Below are 15,615 nucleotides of genomic sequence, written 5' to 3' on the forward strand. Positions count from 1 at the left end.
CCAGAGGATTCCAAAATATTTACATTTCATTTGGATACTGTTCCAATGGGTTGTGTTACTTCTGAGTGTTCAAATCCACTATCTATTATAAAGTCCATCAGTTGGCTCCCTACTTTCATTGTGAGCATATACATTCTTTGGGAGACTTAAGGACTTGGATCTCAGTCTTGCCTACTCCTCATAGCCTGAAGTTCCTGAAAGTCTAATAATGTGAGGTCTGACTCCTCTTGAGGGTGGTAAACTTTAGCAGGTGGCTTCCTAGATTCATAATCTGCATCATTTCTGTCACCATTTTCTTGAGATTCATTTTTCAAGTTCCCATTGTTTTTACATCACACACACTGATCCCAGTATAACTGTGCTGGGTTGTGGGTCCCGGCCCTGTTTGAGCTCTGCCTTGTCCATGCCTAAACACTTGCCTTGTGATTTTTGCCATCTTTTTGTGAGTACTGCTGCCAGTAGGTGTGCTTTTCTCTTGAGCTTCCTATTGAGCTTGCCAGTGGATCTCCTAGTCACAATTTACATAGCTTTTTTGGCCACCTTCAAAATCTAGGCCACCTTCATGAAAGAAAAATCCTCTATGTGTTGCAGCTTTTGCCTACTGTCAGAATTTCTGAGCGTGTTCTAGAAATGCAGCATTTATCATCTGCTTGTTCTCAACAGTTTAAGTATTAAATGCACTATAGAGTCAAAGCACTGCAGATAGCCTCTCCTAAAACTGATTAGGACATTACTCAGTTCCCTGGAGCACCCCTGGAATCTTTCCCATATTACTGTTTTCCTTTCACCTTCTTTTATGCTTCGTAAGAGAACCACTTGGTACTTTAAGCATTGTAACTGTTCTCTATTTTGGGGTCCCTTTTGGGGTCTTCGAGTATTGTTTCTGATCAGATGTTCAACATTAAACATACCCATTTGTCATTAGTTTCTAACCAACAGAGGGCTTTTTGTGCCACCCTCTGGCCGTTAATGTTCAACAGCATCAAGAATAGTATAGTCTCACCAAACTGAGCTTTGAATATGAAAGATGAATTCCATTAAATCTATAAGAACACAGGGCTTCTTTGAGTAGGATGACAATAGTGTTTCTCATTCAGGAAAGCAGTGGTTGAGGATTGGCTGACAAAGCTATGCTGTCATTCTTGGATTTGGCTCTCCGAATCACAAGTGGGTTCATCTAGTGTCTCACAGGGATGTCTGAAAAGCCCACTTATGGCCCAAGCAAAGGTGGCTCATTTGATCATTTGGCTTATCTCATCTTCCCTCTGAGACAGAATCTCTGATTCTTTCTTCATAGGTGCTGTCAGATCCAGAAGCTATAGGGAGAAGGAATTTGAGCAGGGAGCTATTCAAAGAGGATAAAATTAAATTCTGTTTTAATATGTGCTAGAAACAAATCTCAGTCATCCCGTTCTCATTGTTTGAGAAACCAGTAATTTTGGGATTGCAGAAAACCCAAAATTAGTAGATAAAAATCAATGCAGAAATAATTTGTATTTCTGAACACTAAACTTTGGCCAACTTTCAACTAACTATTCAGATTTTTACTAACATGCTAATTCTATGGCTGATTATATTGCAATGCTGAAAGCTGGAGCTCTCCATTTTTATACTTTCGAGAGACTATGGCAATATCTCAGAAATTGTGAAATTCTCACCGTAAAGCAAAGGGGCAGTACTAGAACATACTTCTATATTTTGCACCATCAAAATTATTGAGAACAAGAGTACATGGGTAGACTTCAGTAACACTTGGATTCAGAGGTCTTTTTAAAACAGTAGAATTATTTCTGATTTTGTTATGGTCAAGTATATTTCATTTTGAGTTTACCAACTAAAGATCATGTTGCACATGAATACTAACCTGGAATGTAAACTATTTAAAATTTACCTGTCAACATCAACTTATGAATTGTGAAATATAACTATAGAAAACAGATGACGAGAATGAGAGAAGTGTCAAAATGGAAATATTTTCAACTTACATTTAATTTAAAACTTGAAAAATAATGTCACTAAATTTTAAGGAAATATTTGTCAATTTGAGAAATGGTAACTCATGTCAAGACTGTGTACACAAACTATGTATATAAATTAAAGATGTGATTTATATTTAAAGTAAATGAGTTTCAAAATTCAAAACATAAAAAAGAGTGAATTAAATTTCAATTTTAGTATTAAGTACATATTAAGATAGCATTGATTTTCTAGATTGAAAACAGTATGTGATTAAGATTTTCATTAAAGGCAAGTCTTTGAGTAACTATTTATTTGAACTGCATGATTTTCACTGAATTTCTGGGTGCATGCATGCACCCATGCACACACACACCCAGACACTCAGACATACACACACACACACACACACACACACACACACACACACACACACTCACGATATAAGCACAGCTGACATCACCAAGTAAGTTTTGACTTGTCTTACTGATGCCATGTTCACAATTTTGGGACCACACTATTGTTAGTAATTGAATTGTATCCTCTTATGTATAATGTTAATCTCCATAATTCTGAACAGCACTATAATTTAATGCTTCAGAATATTTGGGCAGCCTTAGGAAATGGATGATTTAACACTTTTAACAGCCAGATTAAAATTCATTTGAAGAGCCAGAGCACTGAAAGTGATTTGTGAACACACAATAAAATTATATGAAAAATTTTACTTCACAAACCAGTCATATGAGGATAATTCTAGTAAATGATGATACTAACAAAAGGTAACATATGTGACATCTATAAAAGTTAAAAGAGACATAAGAAGCAGAAAACAAAACATAAATAATTCAAATAACTACAAGGTATAGATATTGAGAATTTGTGTAGGTTGAAAAAATATGGATGTTAAATCAGGTTTAACAACTTGAAAAGCATATACTCATCTGTAATACCATTGCTGTTTGTAGTTTTAGGCAATAGCATTTGGCTGATTTGATGCAATTTTTATATTAAAAATGAAGATGTATTTTAAGGTTAAAAGACTTCATTTTCATTCAGATTTTGGAATGAATAGTGATGACTAAGTCTGAAATTTTAAGTATGCGGTAGAAACTAAATGTGGTTGGTATATTTACAATGTCTATTTCCCCTAATCTTTCTTCTGCTCTTTAAACCTGTCAAGGTGTTGCTCTCAGATCTTATGAGAAAAATTTAGCACTTAGGAAGAAATATGTAGCTCAGCAGCCCTGCACTGGAAGCAAGATGGAGAAGACCTCCATGGCCATCATAGCCTTCTCCCTGCTGTTGTGGTATGCAGGGAGGAAGGTGATCTACACACTGCAGAACACCAGCATGCTGAATGTGAGACTTGGCTTCATTTAATGTGGCCAGGAAAACCACCATGAAGCTGAGCAGGGCCATGGAGCCCAGGTATCCCAAGACACAGTAGAAAGCAGTGAGGGAGCCCTTATTACACATGATAATGTGGCCATGCTGAGATTGTGCATCTGTGTCAATGTAGGGTGGATATATCTCAGCCACACTCCACAGAAAGTGAGTTGGATCAGGGAGCAGATGGGGATGATGTAGTTTGGTGCCCCCAATAACCAGAAACTGCCTCATCCTTCTGCCTGGAGTAGTGAACTGAAAGACTAATACCACAGTAATGGTTTTGACCAAGACAGCAGAAACAGCCACAGTGAACACAAGTCTAAATTTGATTTTTCAAGGTTTCAGGTGGCTGTGTTCAGATGGCTAATGAAGAGAAAGGAGCAGAGGAAGCACAGGATGATGGAGATGTGCAGGGTATATATGAGAGCCATTGTTGGCCTTAACAATGGGACTGTCTTGGTGTTTCACAAAGATGGCCAAAATCACAGCTGTGAATAAAGAGAACCTGACAGCTATAAAGGTTAGAGCCATCCCTAGTGATGCTCAAAGGTTAGGAAATCCACAATCTTGGGGAGACAGCAATCTCTGTTTTCATTTGGGTACTCATGCTTTAGGCACTGTGTACACTGCTCTGTATCTGGGGAAAGAGCAAAAATTCAGTATTTCTTTTTCAGAAAGTGTTCATGTTTACCAAGTTGATGAAATTCACTACTTTTGCAATATCACTATGAATATATATTAATATATAGAATTGTGATATACCAGATTGTATTTCTACATGTATAACTCAGAAAAAATTCATCTAACTAAATGTCATATTAAATGCATTCAAGTGGCGTGTCCACCTGATTCATCAGAATGGGACAGGAGGCCAGGTCATCCTGGGACTCAGTGATGTCACTATGATTGTGAGCTCTTCTCCATCCTTCTCTTGACTCTCCTCCATCTTCTTCTGGGTAAGATTTGTATTGTTACAAAGTTTACTCAATATGATGTATTTCAAAATTTTCCCTCATTCCTCCTCAAATGGAGAAATGTGTAATCCTGATACAACTTGAGTTTTATGATTTCTCTATTGCTATCCAACTATCATCTCTAACCTGTCATCCTGTTTGATTGGACAAGTGTTTCCTATCTTATATTTTAACTTTTGTGTGGTGATTCTTGGGAATAATATTTTTACAGAGTTCAAACTTAAATGTTGTCACATGCATAATTTAAAACATAAGTTTATAATTATCTATAGAAGTTTCTATTTTTATTTTCTCTTTTATTTTCTCACTTTTCTTCTTACATTTGTAATTCCCTGTTATTTTTCATCAATTTTTCTATATGAATATTTAAAAAATGAAAGTATTTTCATTGTGAATGCAATTATATTACTGTTTTATAACTCTTTGGGGAAAAATTTGTATTTTAATACTATTATTTAAGAACAGTTTATTTTTAAAAGTCTGCAATATTAAAAGTTTAAAATCTCCAAAATTTAAAACTGAATGTAAGCTTTGTACTCCTTTGCATTGTATATGACATTTGATGTGACAGTCTCCACTCTAATTGATGAAAACATAACATTGTGTGCAGAATTCATGACATGGCACACGAAATAATGCAATGATTCTAAAATAGGTTTTCCACTATATCCATTCAAGTGAGTAACAAGTCCCAAAACTGAATGTTATTAGACAATGCAAACATATACTTTAAAAAAGAAAATTTTTATATACTTGAAATTTGTAATGAGAGTTTTGGATTTGAGACTTAACAGTATCAACAAGAAGCTTTGAGAATTACACATGCATTCTTGCATAGATCAACTTTTCCTGATTCACTGTATGATTTCAGGTCAACTCTCTCTCTCTCTCTCTCTCTCTCTCTCTCTCTCTCTGTCTGTCTCTCTCAGAGAATTGGATATAAAAACAGATGACAGTAGAAGTCAGTTCTTTAGTTGAGAATAATATATCAGCACTGCCAGACAAGAGTATGTATGTACCTGGTGACTGTGACTATAAAATGATTATATTGAAAGAACGAATCAGTAGATGAGTGGGAAGCAGTTCTTCACTCTGATCCCACTGACAATATGCTCAGCTTCCCATTGCTGAGCAGTTGTCAGAAGGAACAGTTATTATGGTGTCATTCTCTATTTTCTACCTGTCTGATTTGAAATGTGTGTCTCAGGGCAAAAAAACACTGGCAAAGCAGCAGACAGGTCTTGAGGAATTTTTCTGAACTCTGGCCCACAGCTCTTGCTACACACTGAATGAGGAATCTAAGAGGAAGAGAGAATCACTGGTTATGATTATGCACATTATGAGCAGATGAAATGTGATTATATATATTTTGAGATTAATAAGAGTGATATTTGACTTTTATTAAGAAATGATCAGGATGTGTATTCCCACCCAGTGCTATGTTCATATTACCTAGTTATCACATTTGGGATCATAATAATTATAGTTCTATTGTTTTTGAAACTATTTGTCAAGCATTTCCAGAGTCCATGATCACTTTATTTTGTTACAAGTGACATACTTGTGCCATTTTGCCTTCTGATTTACCCACTTCCCCCATGCCTTCAGAGGCACATTTTTATTCAGTAACAGTTAAAAGACCTTGTACTCCTGAGGGGAGTTTTACCAGGCCATTATACTTGGTTGGACATAAGCTTATGTTTTAGAAAATAGTGCAATGAGATGATATTTTGGCTAAACTCTGAGAGCAAGTAGTGAGAAAAACAGTGAACAAACCAACAAAATGGTGCCAATGCAGAAATACTGAAAGAAGACTGTGAATCTCCACTGAGTTTATTGCACTTCTGACTTTCATAATCAAGAGGACACCATGCTCTAATAATGAACAACACGGTCAATGTGCAAAGCATGATTGTTATATTAATCTTAAAAATTGCATGGTTGTGTCCACATATGGGAAGGTGAAACGATACCATGTCAGTGCCTTTGATTGCTAAGAACAACGAAGTTTGGAGGCCAAAGTTTCTTAACACTGACAAAGGACAATGTACTAATGTGTAGAAAACCTAAATCTTATGTTAATCTCTGATTTATTTAGTGTGAGTCAAAGCATAAAAAGACTCTTGCCATGTATAATTGAAAGACTGACTTATACAGAGGGACATGATTGGTACACATCTACCTATATTTTTATTGCTATCTGTATTTATCGTTCCACGAATAAACCAATCTAAGAATAAACCAATATATAATGGATTTTACAGAAAAGTTGTTTCTCTAGATGTTAGCTCAGAAGATGCATTACTGAGACAAGATGTGAAAGGTGAATTTAGTGCTTCATAGAAGGCATCACAGTCTGATTCTGGAACTGCTTTTTGCAAGTATATAATATGGAAATGGTGTCATACCTCTGTGAACCAAACAGGCCATTCTATCCTCTCTTCATTGATGACCAAGCCTTGATCATATGGGCTCTTAGAGACAAACTCTCCTATTTTAACTAGCACCCTAAGGCCAGCTGGAAAATTTAGTGTGTTCTGGATGGCTTACTGTGCCACCTGTTGTCTTTTCTCATCAAAGGATATGGAGTATCCAGCACTATTTGTAAATTCCATTTTCTTCAGGTGGGGATGAAGCTCCAAGAGAGGCATCAGTTTGGAAATGAACAGTGCATACAAATTAAATGTACTCTAAACAATTTTGTCAACACTCCACACTCACGTGTCATTGTTGATAGTCTGTTCTGTTTGGGTGGTCATGGTTCCATAGATATAAGTGGGAACTCTGGTCCTCATGCATGAGTGTGAGAGTAAAGAAGCACAATCATGGCCCAGCTGAGTGGGGGCGATTCTGTTTTGGCCCAGCCTGCTGCCTCTCCCACCCGGAGACCACACTACCACCGCTTTGGGCTGGAAGGAGAGGCCCAGGCCAGCAGAGGGGACTCAGGTCCACTCGTTGCCTTGTCTGGCCAAGGAGCACACCACAGCTGCTGGCCGGAAGGAGGGAGCTGGGCCGAGCTGCTGAAACCTGCTCTGACTTCGCCTGTGACCTTTTTACGATCTGGACAGCACCAGCACTACTGCCACTGCCTGGAGTAAGGAGCAGTCCTGTTGAGGAGGGTTGAGGCATACTTAGGCCATAAGGGAACCTTCTATAAGCCTGGGGAGTTTTGCCATCCAAGGAGCTGGATTGTTACAAAACATCCAATCCCTGGGAGATTATGAGATCCTTGCTCTAGGGGTTGGGTGCCCACTGGGCTTGCAGCCACACTATACTGGGCTTAATAGGATTTGGGAATGCCTGGACCACACCAGGTGCTCTTCTATCCCTCAGGGGAGCTTTGCTACCAGAAGGGGAAACTGTGAAAATTGAGGAGGCTTTAGGTCTACCTGAGAGGAGGCTGGCAAGCCTCTTTACTCCAGGGGTTCTGCTGCCCAAGGAGGGAGCTACTTCCAGAGGAGTCCCAAGAGCCCAGGACATAAGAGTCAATTTACAACATGACCAGGGGAAACTCTGGAACAACACTTGAAACACAGTAATATAGGAAAACGACAAAACGAAAGACCAAAATGCAATATCAAACATCCAGCCCATCCCAAGAAGGCTTAGGAGCCATGTACATAGAAGAAAATACATGCCATATACCTGAAATACCTGAAACAATAGTAACAGAAATAAAGAAGCAGCCCTGGGAAGCTTTAAAGGAATTCAAACTAGAAATAATCTCTCAGGTAAAAGAAGAAATGATAAAAGAAATGAAGGAGATGTGAACATATCTAAAGAAGACACAGCTAAATCATTGGAGGAACTAAACAAAAAGATAGAATCTCTGGATGAACAATATAAGAAACAAACAGAATATATAAAACAGATGCAAAGAGATATACAAGAAATCAAAAACTCCATTGAAAGTTGTAAAAACTGCCTGAATGAATACGAAAATAGATTTTCAGACCTCGAAGACAAAATTCCAGCCAGTGAACAGAAAAGCAAAGATCTTTTAAAAATAACAAGAAACCAAGAAATAACAATTCAACACCTGCAAGATGACGCAAAGAAAAACAACATAAGGTTGATAGGGATATATGAAAAAGAAGGAGACAATACAAAGGATGTCAATAGGATATTTAGAGAAGTAATTGCTGAAAACTTCGCAAACTTGAAATTGGAAACTGATATCAGGGTCAGTGAGGCATATAGAATTCCAAATAGCCATAACCAAAATAAAACTACACCCAGACATATAATAATCATCATTCCAGAAATCGAACAAAAGAATAGAATATTAAAAGCTGTAAGAGAGAAAAGATAGATCACCTATAAAAGAAAACCTATCAGAATCACAGTAGACTTCTCAACGCAAACAATAAGTGCAAGAAGAGCATGGAGTAAAGTATTTCAGACCGTAAAGGAAAATGATTGCCAGCCTAGACTGATGTACCCTGAAAAACTATCCTTCAAAATCAATGGAGAAATAAGATACTTCCACTACAAAGAACAGCTGAAGAAATTCATGATCACCAAGCCAATCCTTCAAAGAATACTAAAGGACAGTGTAGATACACTTAAGAAAAAACTACTTAACAAAGCAGACAATTAAATAGAACAGAAAGATAAAGATACAACAGCAGAAATATAACGTCACCAATAAACCAATATATAACAGTTATAACCACTAATGTAAACAGTTTCAAAGAAATAGACTGGCAGAATGGAACAAGAAACAAAATCCAACCATATGCTGTCTACAAGAAACCCATCTAACCCAAAAAGATACTCACAGACTGAAAGTCAAAGAATGGAAAACCATACTTCATGCAACAGGAACCCAAAAAATAGCGGGGATAGCTATTCTGTTTGCAGACAATGTGAACTTCAAACCAATAATGATCAGAAGAGATAAAGCAGGTAACTACATACTGGTTATGGGAAAACTTCAAGTGGAAGAGATAACTATTTTAAATACATATGCACCAAATTACAAAGCACCCAGTTATATAAAACAAGTAATATCAGAAATGAAAAACCAAATTAGCAGTAATACAATTATAACAGGAGATTTTAACACACCATTGACACCAATGGACAGATCAACCAGACAGAAAATGAGCAAAGAAATAAAAGAACTGAATCACATCTGTGAACAAGTGTAATTGATAGACATACACAGAGTATTCCACCCAACAACAACAGAATACACATTTTTCTCCACAGTTCATGGGTCATTCTCTAAAATAGACCTTATATTAACTCACAAAACATATTTAAAGAAATGCAAGAGAGTTGAAATCATCCGCTGCATGTTATCAGATCATAGCACTATGAAATTAGTAATTAATGATAAAAGATACTGCAAAGATCCCAAAAAAACATGGAAACTGAATAACACACGCTTGAGTAATCAGTGGGTCACAGAGGAAATTAAAGAAGAAATTAAACAATATCTACAAACAAATTAAAACATAAATACAACTTACAGGAATCTGTGGGATGCAATGAAAGCTGTCCTCAGAGGGAAATTTATTGCACTGAGTTCCCATACCAGGAAAACAGAACAAATACAAATAAATAACTTGTTGCTACACCTCAAATATCTAGAAAAAGAAGAGAAAGTCAAGCCAAAAGCCAAAAGAATAGAGGAAATAATAAAAATCAGAGCAGAAATCAATGCAATAGAGACTAGGAAAACAATACAAAGAATCAATGAATCAAAGAGTTGGTTCTTTGAAAGAATGAATAAAATTGATAAGCCCCTGGCCAACCTTATTACAAAAAGGGAAGAAAAAGCTCAAATTCATGCAATAAGGAATGAAAAAGGTGAAATCACTACAGACCCAATAGAAATACAGAAGATCATCAACATCTATATCAAAAACCTCTACTCTCAAAGGTTTGATAACACAGAAGAAATAGACAGATTTCTAGAAGCATATGAAGAACCAAAGCTAGGTCAAGAAGATGTAAAACTGCTGAATAAACCAATTTCGATTAATGAAATCGAAAATGCAATTAAGTCATTACCTACAAAGAAGAGCCCAGGCCCAAATGGATTCACTGCAGAATTCTACAAGAAATATAAAGAGGACCTAATGCCAATACTCCTCAAACTCTTCAATGAAATTGAAAGGGAAGCAATCCTTTCCAAGTCATTCCTGGAAGCAAATATTACTCTAGTAGCAAAACCTGAGAAAGACCCAAATGAAAAAGAGAAATACAGACCCATCTCCCTAATGAACACAGATGCAAAGATCCTCAATAAAATATTGGTAAATAGGATGCAGCAAGTCATCAAGAAGTTATACACCATGACCAAGTGGTGAATATCCCAGGTATGCAGGGATGGTTCAATATACGTAAATCAATAAATGTAACCCACCATATCAAATAGAGTCAAAAGTAAGAATCACATGATCATTTCTATAGATGCAGAAAAAGCTTTTTATAAGGTACAACATTCATTTATGATAAGAAGCTTGCAGAAAATTGGAATAGATGGTCTTTACCTCAACATAATAAAGGCCATCTATGACAAACTAACAGCCAATATCATACTAAATGGCCAAAAATTGAAGGCTTTTACTTTAAAATCAGGCACAAGACATGGATGTCCCCTGTCACTGCTCCTATTTAATATAGTACTGGAAATACTAGCAAGAGCAATTAGACATGAAAGAGAAATAAAAGGCATAAAGATAGGAAAAGAAGTTAAATTATCACTATTTGCAGATGATATGATACTCTACATAGAAGACCCCCAAAACTCCATTGAAAGACTCCTAGATATAATAAAAAAATTTCAGCAATGTGGCTGGATACAAAATCAATACTCAAAAATCAATAGCATTCTTATACACTAAAACAAAATCAGAGTGAGAAATAAGAGAAGCCACACCCTTCACACTAGCAACCAAGAAAATGAAATATTTAGGAATTACTCTTATTAAAGAAGTGAAAGACTTATACGGTAAAATTGTAATACACTGAAAAATGAAATTGAAGATGATCTCAGAAAATGGAAACACATCCCTTGCTCATGGATAGGAAGAATAAATATTGTGAAAATGGCCATTCTCCCAAAACTGTTATAGAGATTCAATGCCACCCTGATAAAAATACCATCAACATGCCTCATAGATCTCTAGAAATCAATCCTAAAATTCATCTGGAGTGAGAAGAGACCTAGGATAGCAAGGACAGTTCTAAGCAGCAAAGGCAAGGCAGGACGCATTACAATCCCTGACTTGAAGTTATACTACAAAGCAACAGTAGTAAAATCAACATGGTACTGGAATAAAAACAGAGCCGAAGACCAATGGAATAGATTAGAATATACAGCCACAACTACAAACACAGTCAACCACCTTATTTTTGATAAAGGGGCCAAACAGGTTCACTGGAAGAATGACAGTCTCTTTAATAAATGGTGTTGGAAAAACTGGCTCTCCATATGCCGAAAACTAAAACTAGACCCTTGCCTGTCACCATATACTAAAATAAAATCTAATGGAGCAAAGATCTAAATATTAAAAGAGAAACACTAAATCTATTGGAAGACAAATTGGGTAAAAACCTTGAAGACATAGGGGTAGGTAGAGAATTCATGAACAAGACTCAAACTGCATGGGAAGTACTTCCCAGGGTCAATACCTGGGATCACATCTTATTAAAAAGTTTCTGCACATCGAAAGAAATCTCTAACATAGTGAAAGGAAAACCCACAAACTGGGAAAAAATCTTAGTGAACTGCCCCTCAGACAAAGGACTTCTGTCTAAAACATACAAAGAATTTTAAAAAATCAGACCCCCAAAATTCAAAGATCCCATCCAAAAATGGGCATCGGAGATAAATAAACAATTTTCAGATGAAGAAATACAAACGGCAAATAAATATATGAAAAAATGTTCAGCATCACTAGTCATTATGGAAATGAAAATTAAAACCACACTGAGATTTCATCTCACTCCTGAAAGAATGGCCAAGATCAAGAAAACCACCAACAACAAATGCTGGAGAGGCTGTGGGGGAAAAGGAACTGTCCTGCACTGTTGGTGGGAGTGTAAACTGGTTGCAACCATTGTGGAGATCAGTCTGGAGATTACTCAGAAAGCTGGGACTGGAAGCACCATTTGACCCAGCTATTCCACTTCTAGGCATATTCCCAGAAAAACTGAAAGCATCATACCACAGTGATATATGTGCACCCATGTTTATACAGCACAGTTTGTAACAGACAGATCTTGGAAACAACCTAAGTATCCATCTACTGAGGAATGGATAAAAAGTTGTGGTATTTTTATACAATGGAGTACTACTCAGCTATAAAGAATGATCACATTGAGACATTTATAAATAAATGGACGCAGCTTGAGACCATACTCATAAGTGAAATAAATCAAACTCACATGTATAAATACCGAATAGTTTCCCTAGTGTAAGAAACGATAAGAATACATGAAAGTGCATGGTAATTATGATTCCCAGTCACACCGATTTGAAGCCATATAATGTTTTCACTCATTAATTGGAATGGTTTTAATTTGGGTTGTTTTATTTTATTGTCTGTGATACTACAATAACTATTTTGAAGAAAATAAGAGTGTAATAGGTAGCGCTGATTTAATATCATCCTGTTTTGAAGCCCCATCAAGTTGTTGTTCATTTGTTTCCCTTGGTTCTAACATGTTTTATCTCATTATATCTTAATGTATGTGATAGTATAAGCAAAATTTTTATAGACAAAGAGATAATATAGAAATTGATGTTCGGCTTCTGCTAGCTGGTTCTAAATACCCTGCAATAATTTCATTCTCTTGAACGGTTTCACACTGTCTTGAAAAGTTTGATGCTATGGTATATGAAGTTAGACTCAAATATTTCAAGGAAAAAGTCACTATGGTAACTACTATTAATGTAAAGCTATCTGGGGGTGAAACACAATGATGCTTAAATTTTTCGGTTCTGACCAATGTTGTTCTATTGTTATGTTCTTTTTTATCTCAATCTCCCCCCCCCACACTTTTTCTTTCCTTTTTCTTAAAATTAATTAATTTCTTAGTATCTTTTAACTAAGGGAAACCTAAATTAAAAATAGTGTGATAGATTATAGTAACTTTTTTGTTTCCCTATTAACCTGATTTGAACCCCTGTATTGTTCTCCACATCTTGTTCTGACTGATTTTATTATATTCTGTTTTGCTTAATAGTATCAAGTTTGAGGGTATAGGCAACCATTTGGAAAGCAACCAGTTATTCTGTGATGCCCGTTATTGTTTGACTATTATCTTCTTTGGAATCCTGTAAGCTCTCCAATGTGGGTTTTATTGGTCTTCTGTACAGTTTTGTTCAATTCTTTTATAACAGCTGATATAGGCTACTCTTTTTAGGATATCTTTTTTCTTTTCCTCTTCAGAGAAAAAGTTATAAAAACTGTGGGAGTAATGGAAACTAAAATGTGTGATTGTTAGCGTAAAAAAGAGAGGAAGGAAAGTGATCTAAAGGATATAACTGCAAGTATATTTAAATGTGTAGGATAGATTACCATATTGCTGAGTTTTTCTTGGATCATTGAACAGAACTGACTGCAATCTCACTGTATTAATCTCCACTTTGTATGGTTTAATTTTGTAATCTGGAGAGCTGTTTCTAAGATGACAATATGTGATCTATTAACTGGTGAATTCTTACTGTATATTTTTTCTCTTGAAATTCTGTATTACTTCTAGCCTTTTACTGTTTTGCTTCGTTTAGTTTTGTTTTTCTCTTTAAATAAAAAAAGAAACACAATCATAATATTCTAGAAGATTGCCTCCCAAGTGGCAGTCACCATGATCTTTTATCTAACCCAGATTCATAATTTGATTTTAGACATAGTGGATGCTAACTTCATACACTGATTAGGAATAAACATCAATATACTGGTTTAATGCATTCTGCTGATGGTACCATGAAGGTGAAGAAATTCCCAAGCTCATGAAAATATTCCCCTAACTGTGTGTACCTTTTTTATCTGACTTATACCTGCATGAAACTTAAGAAAATGTGCAACATGAATTATTTCTTTCTCTCATTTGAGACACTTTTTTTTTCATAAAGTGAGAGCATCCTGAAATAACCGGGCTTATTTTGGTATTATGCAGTCCAATATATATGGTTCATGACATTGTGATGTGGAAAATAACTAATCTCTGAATCTTTTAATAACTCTTGTTTAAGCTCTTCGATACATGAAGCACAAGCACTCTAAATGATCCACCATTTCCTTCAGGATTCATCGTGCCAAACACTAGATTTTCTTAGAGTCAAGGAATTAAGTTCAGTGTCGTACACAGATATAATTGCTGTTAGTGTAATGCATATTTTTCTTTTGAAGTACATTTATATAATGTTTCAAAAATCTAATTAATGTGCTTTCCAGTATACATAATAACAAGACTTTATAAACGTACCCCATGCTTTCATTCAGTTACATCGAGGTTAAAATTTAAACATATTTGTGCTTGACCAATAGCAAGCAATATATATGTATTCTTTTGCTTCATAACCTCATATTTAAAATGAAACCAAAGGTCTTGGCCATATGTTTGTTCCAAATAGTGAAAGACTATCAATGTCTATGGGCAATTTCCCAGCATCATTTTAAAATGTTTTGTAGAGATCTTTTCATTTTCATTCAAAGTTTCACACAGATGTCTTGGGTCACAAGTATACAACAATCAGAATGAAATAGGCGCTGTCTGATACAATCACTGTGTCCATGTTTTTCAGGTTTGGATATCTTGCAGGGAGTGGTATAGATCTCACCAGTTATTTGGCATTTTTTTGGCATGAGTTCTATTTAGATTCTTAGCATCACTTTATGCTACTTCTGTAAGTTATAATATCTAATTAAGTAGTTTGGAAACCCAACTCTCAGTTGCTGAGTTACACCCATGCAGCTAATAATCACATACACATCTATGTCCAGTGCAAAAGGGCCACTACTGCATTTGCCTAACTCTGTTGTTCTAGGGTTGCAAATGGGATCACTGTACATCATATTAAAATGCCTGCCGACGCCATCAGGTCATCAGTACCTGTTCTATTTCTGCAATATGTTTACCTGCCAGGGAATAAGCCCAGGCTGCTGTGCATCACTCCTCCTTTTTCCAAAAGTATTTTAGGCAGCCCATGAGCCACTGAATACACAACATTGTAGATGAAATAGCTGGAGTCAGACAAAGTCAGTAGGTTAATGTTTCCAGGTGTAAACTCTATGGAGGTATTTGGTGGGCAAACTCTGATTCCTCCACATTG

General features: G+C 36.0%; 1 protein-coding gene across 1 annotated transcript in view; it reads left to right on the forward strand.

Moving 5' to 3' along the window:
• Nucleotides 1-3,820: 3,820 nt before the first annotated feature.
• Nucleotides 3,821-15,615, forward strand: part of LOC100722106 (vomeronasal type-2 receptor 116-like) — a 55,733-nt gene continuing 43,938 nt past the window's right edge. The window contains exon 1 of the mRNA XM_023560411.2: nt 3,821-3,897. Coding sequence (XP_023416179.1) covers nt 3,821-3,897 — 77 coding nt within the window. The remainder of the gene's footprint in view (nt 3,898-15,615) is intronic.

Source organism: Cavia porcellus, unplaced genomic scaffold, assembly GCF_034190915.1.
Source record: "Cavia porcellus strain 051 isolate PalLab524CR breed Dunkin Hartley unplaced genomic scaffold, mCavPor4.1 scaffold_21, whole genome shotgun sequence".
NCBI classification, from domain to species: domain Eukaryota; kingdom Metazoa; phylum Chordata; class Mammalia; order Rodentia; family Caviidae; genus Cavia; species Cavia porcellus.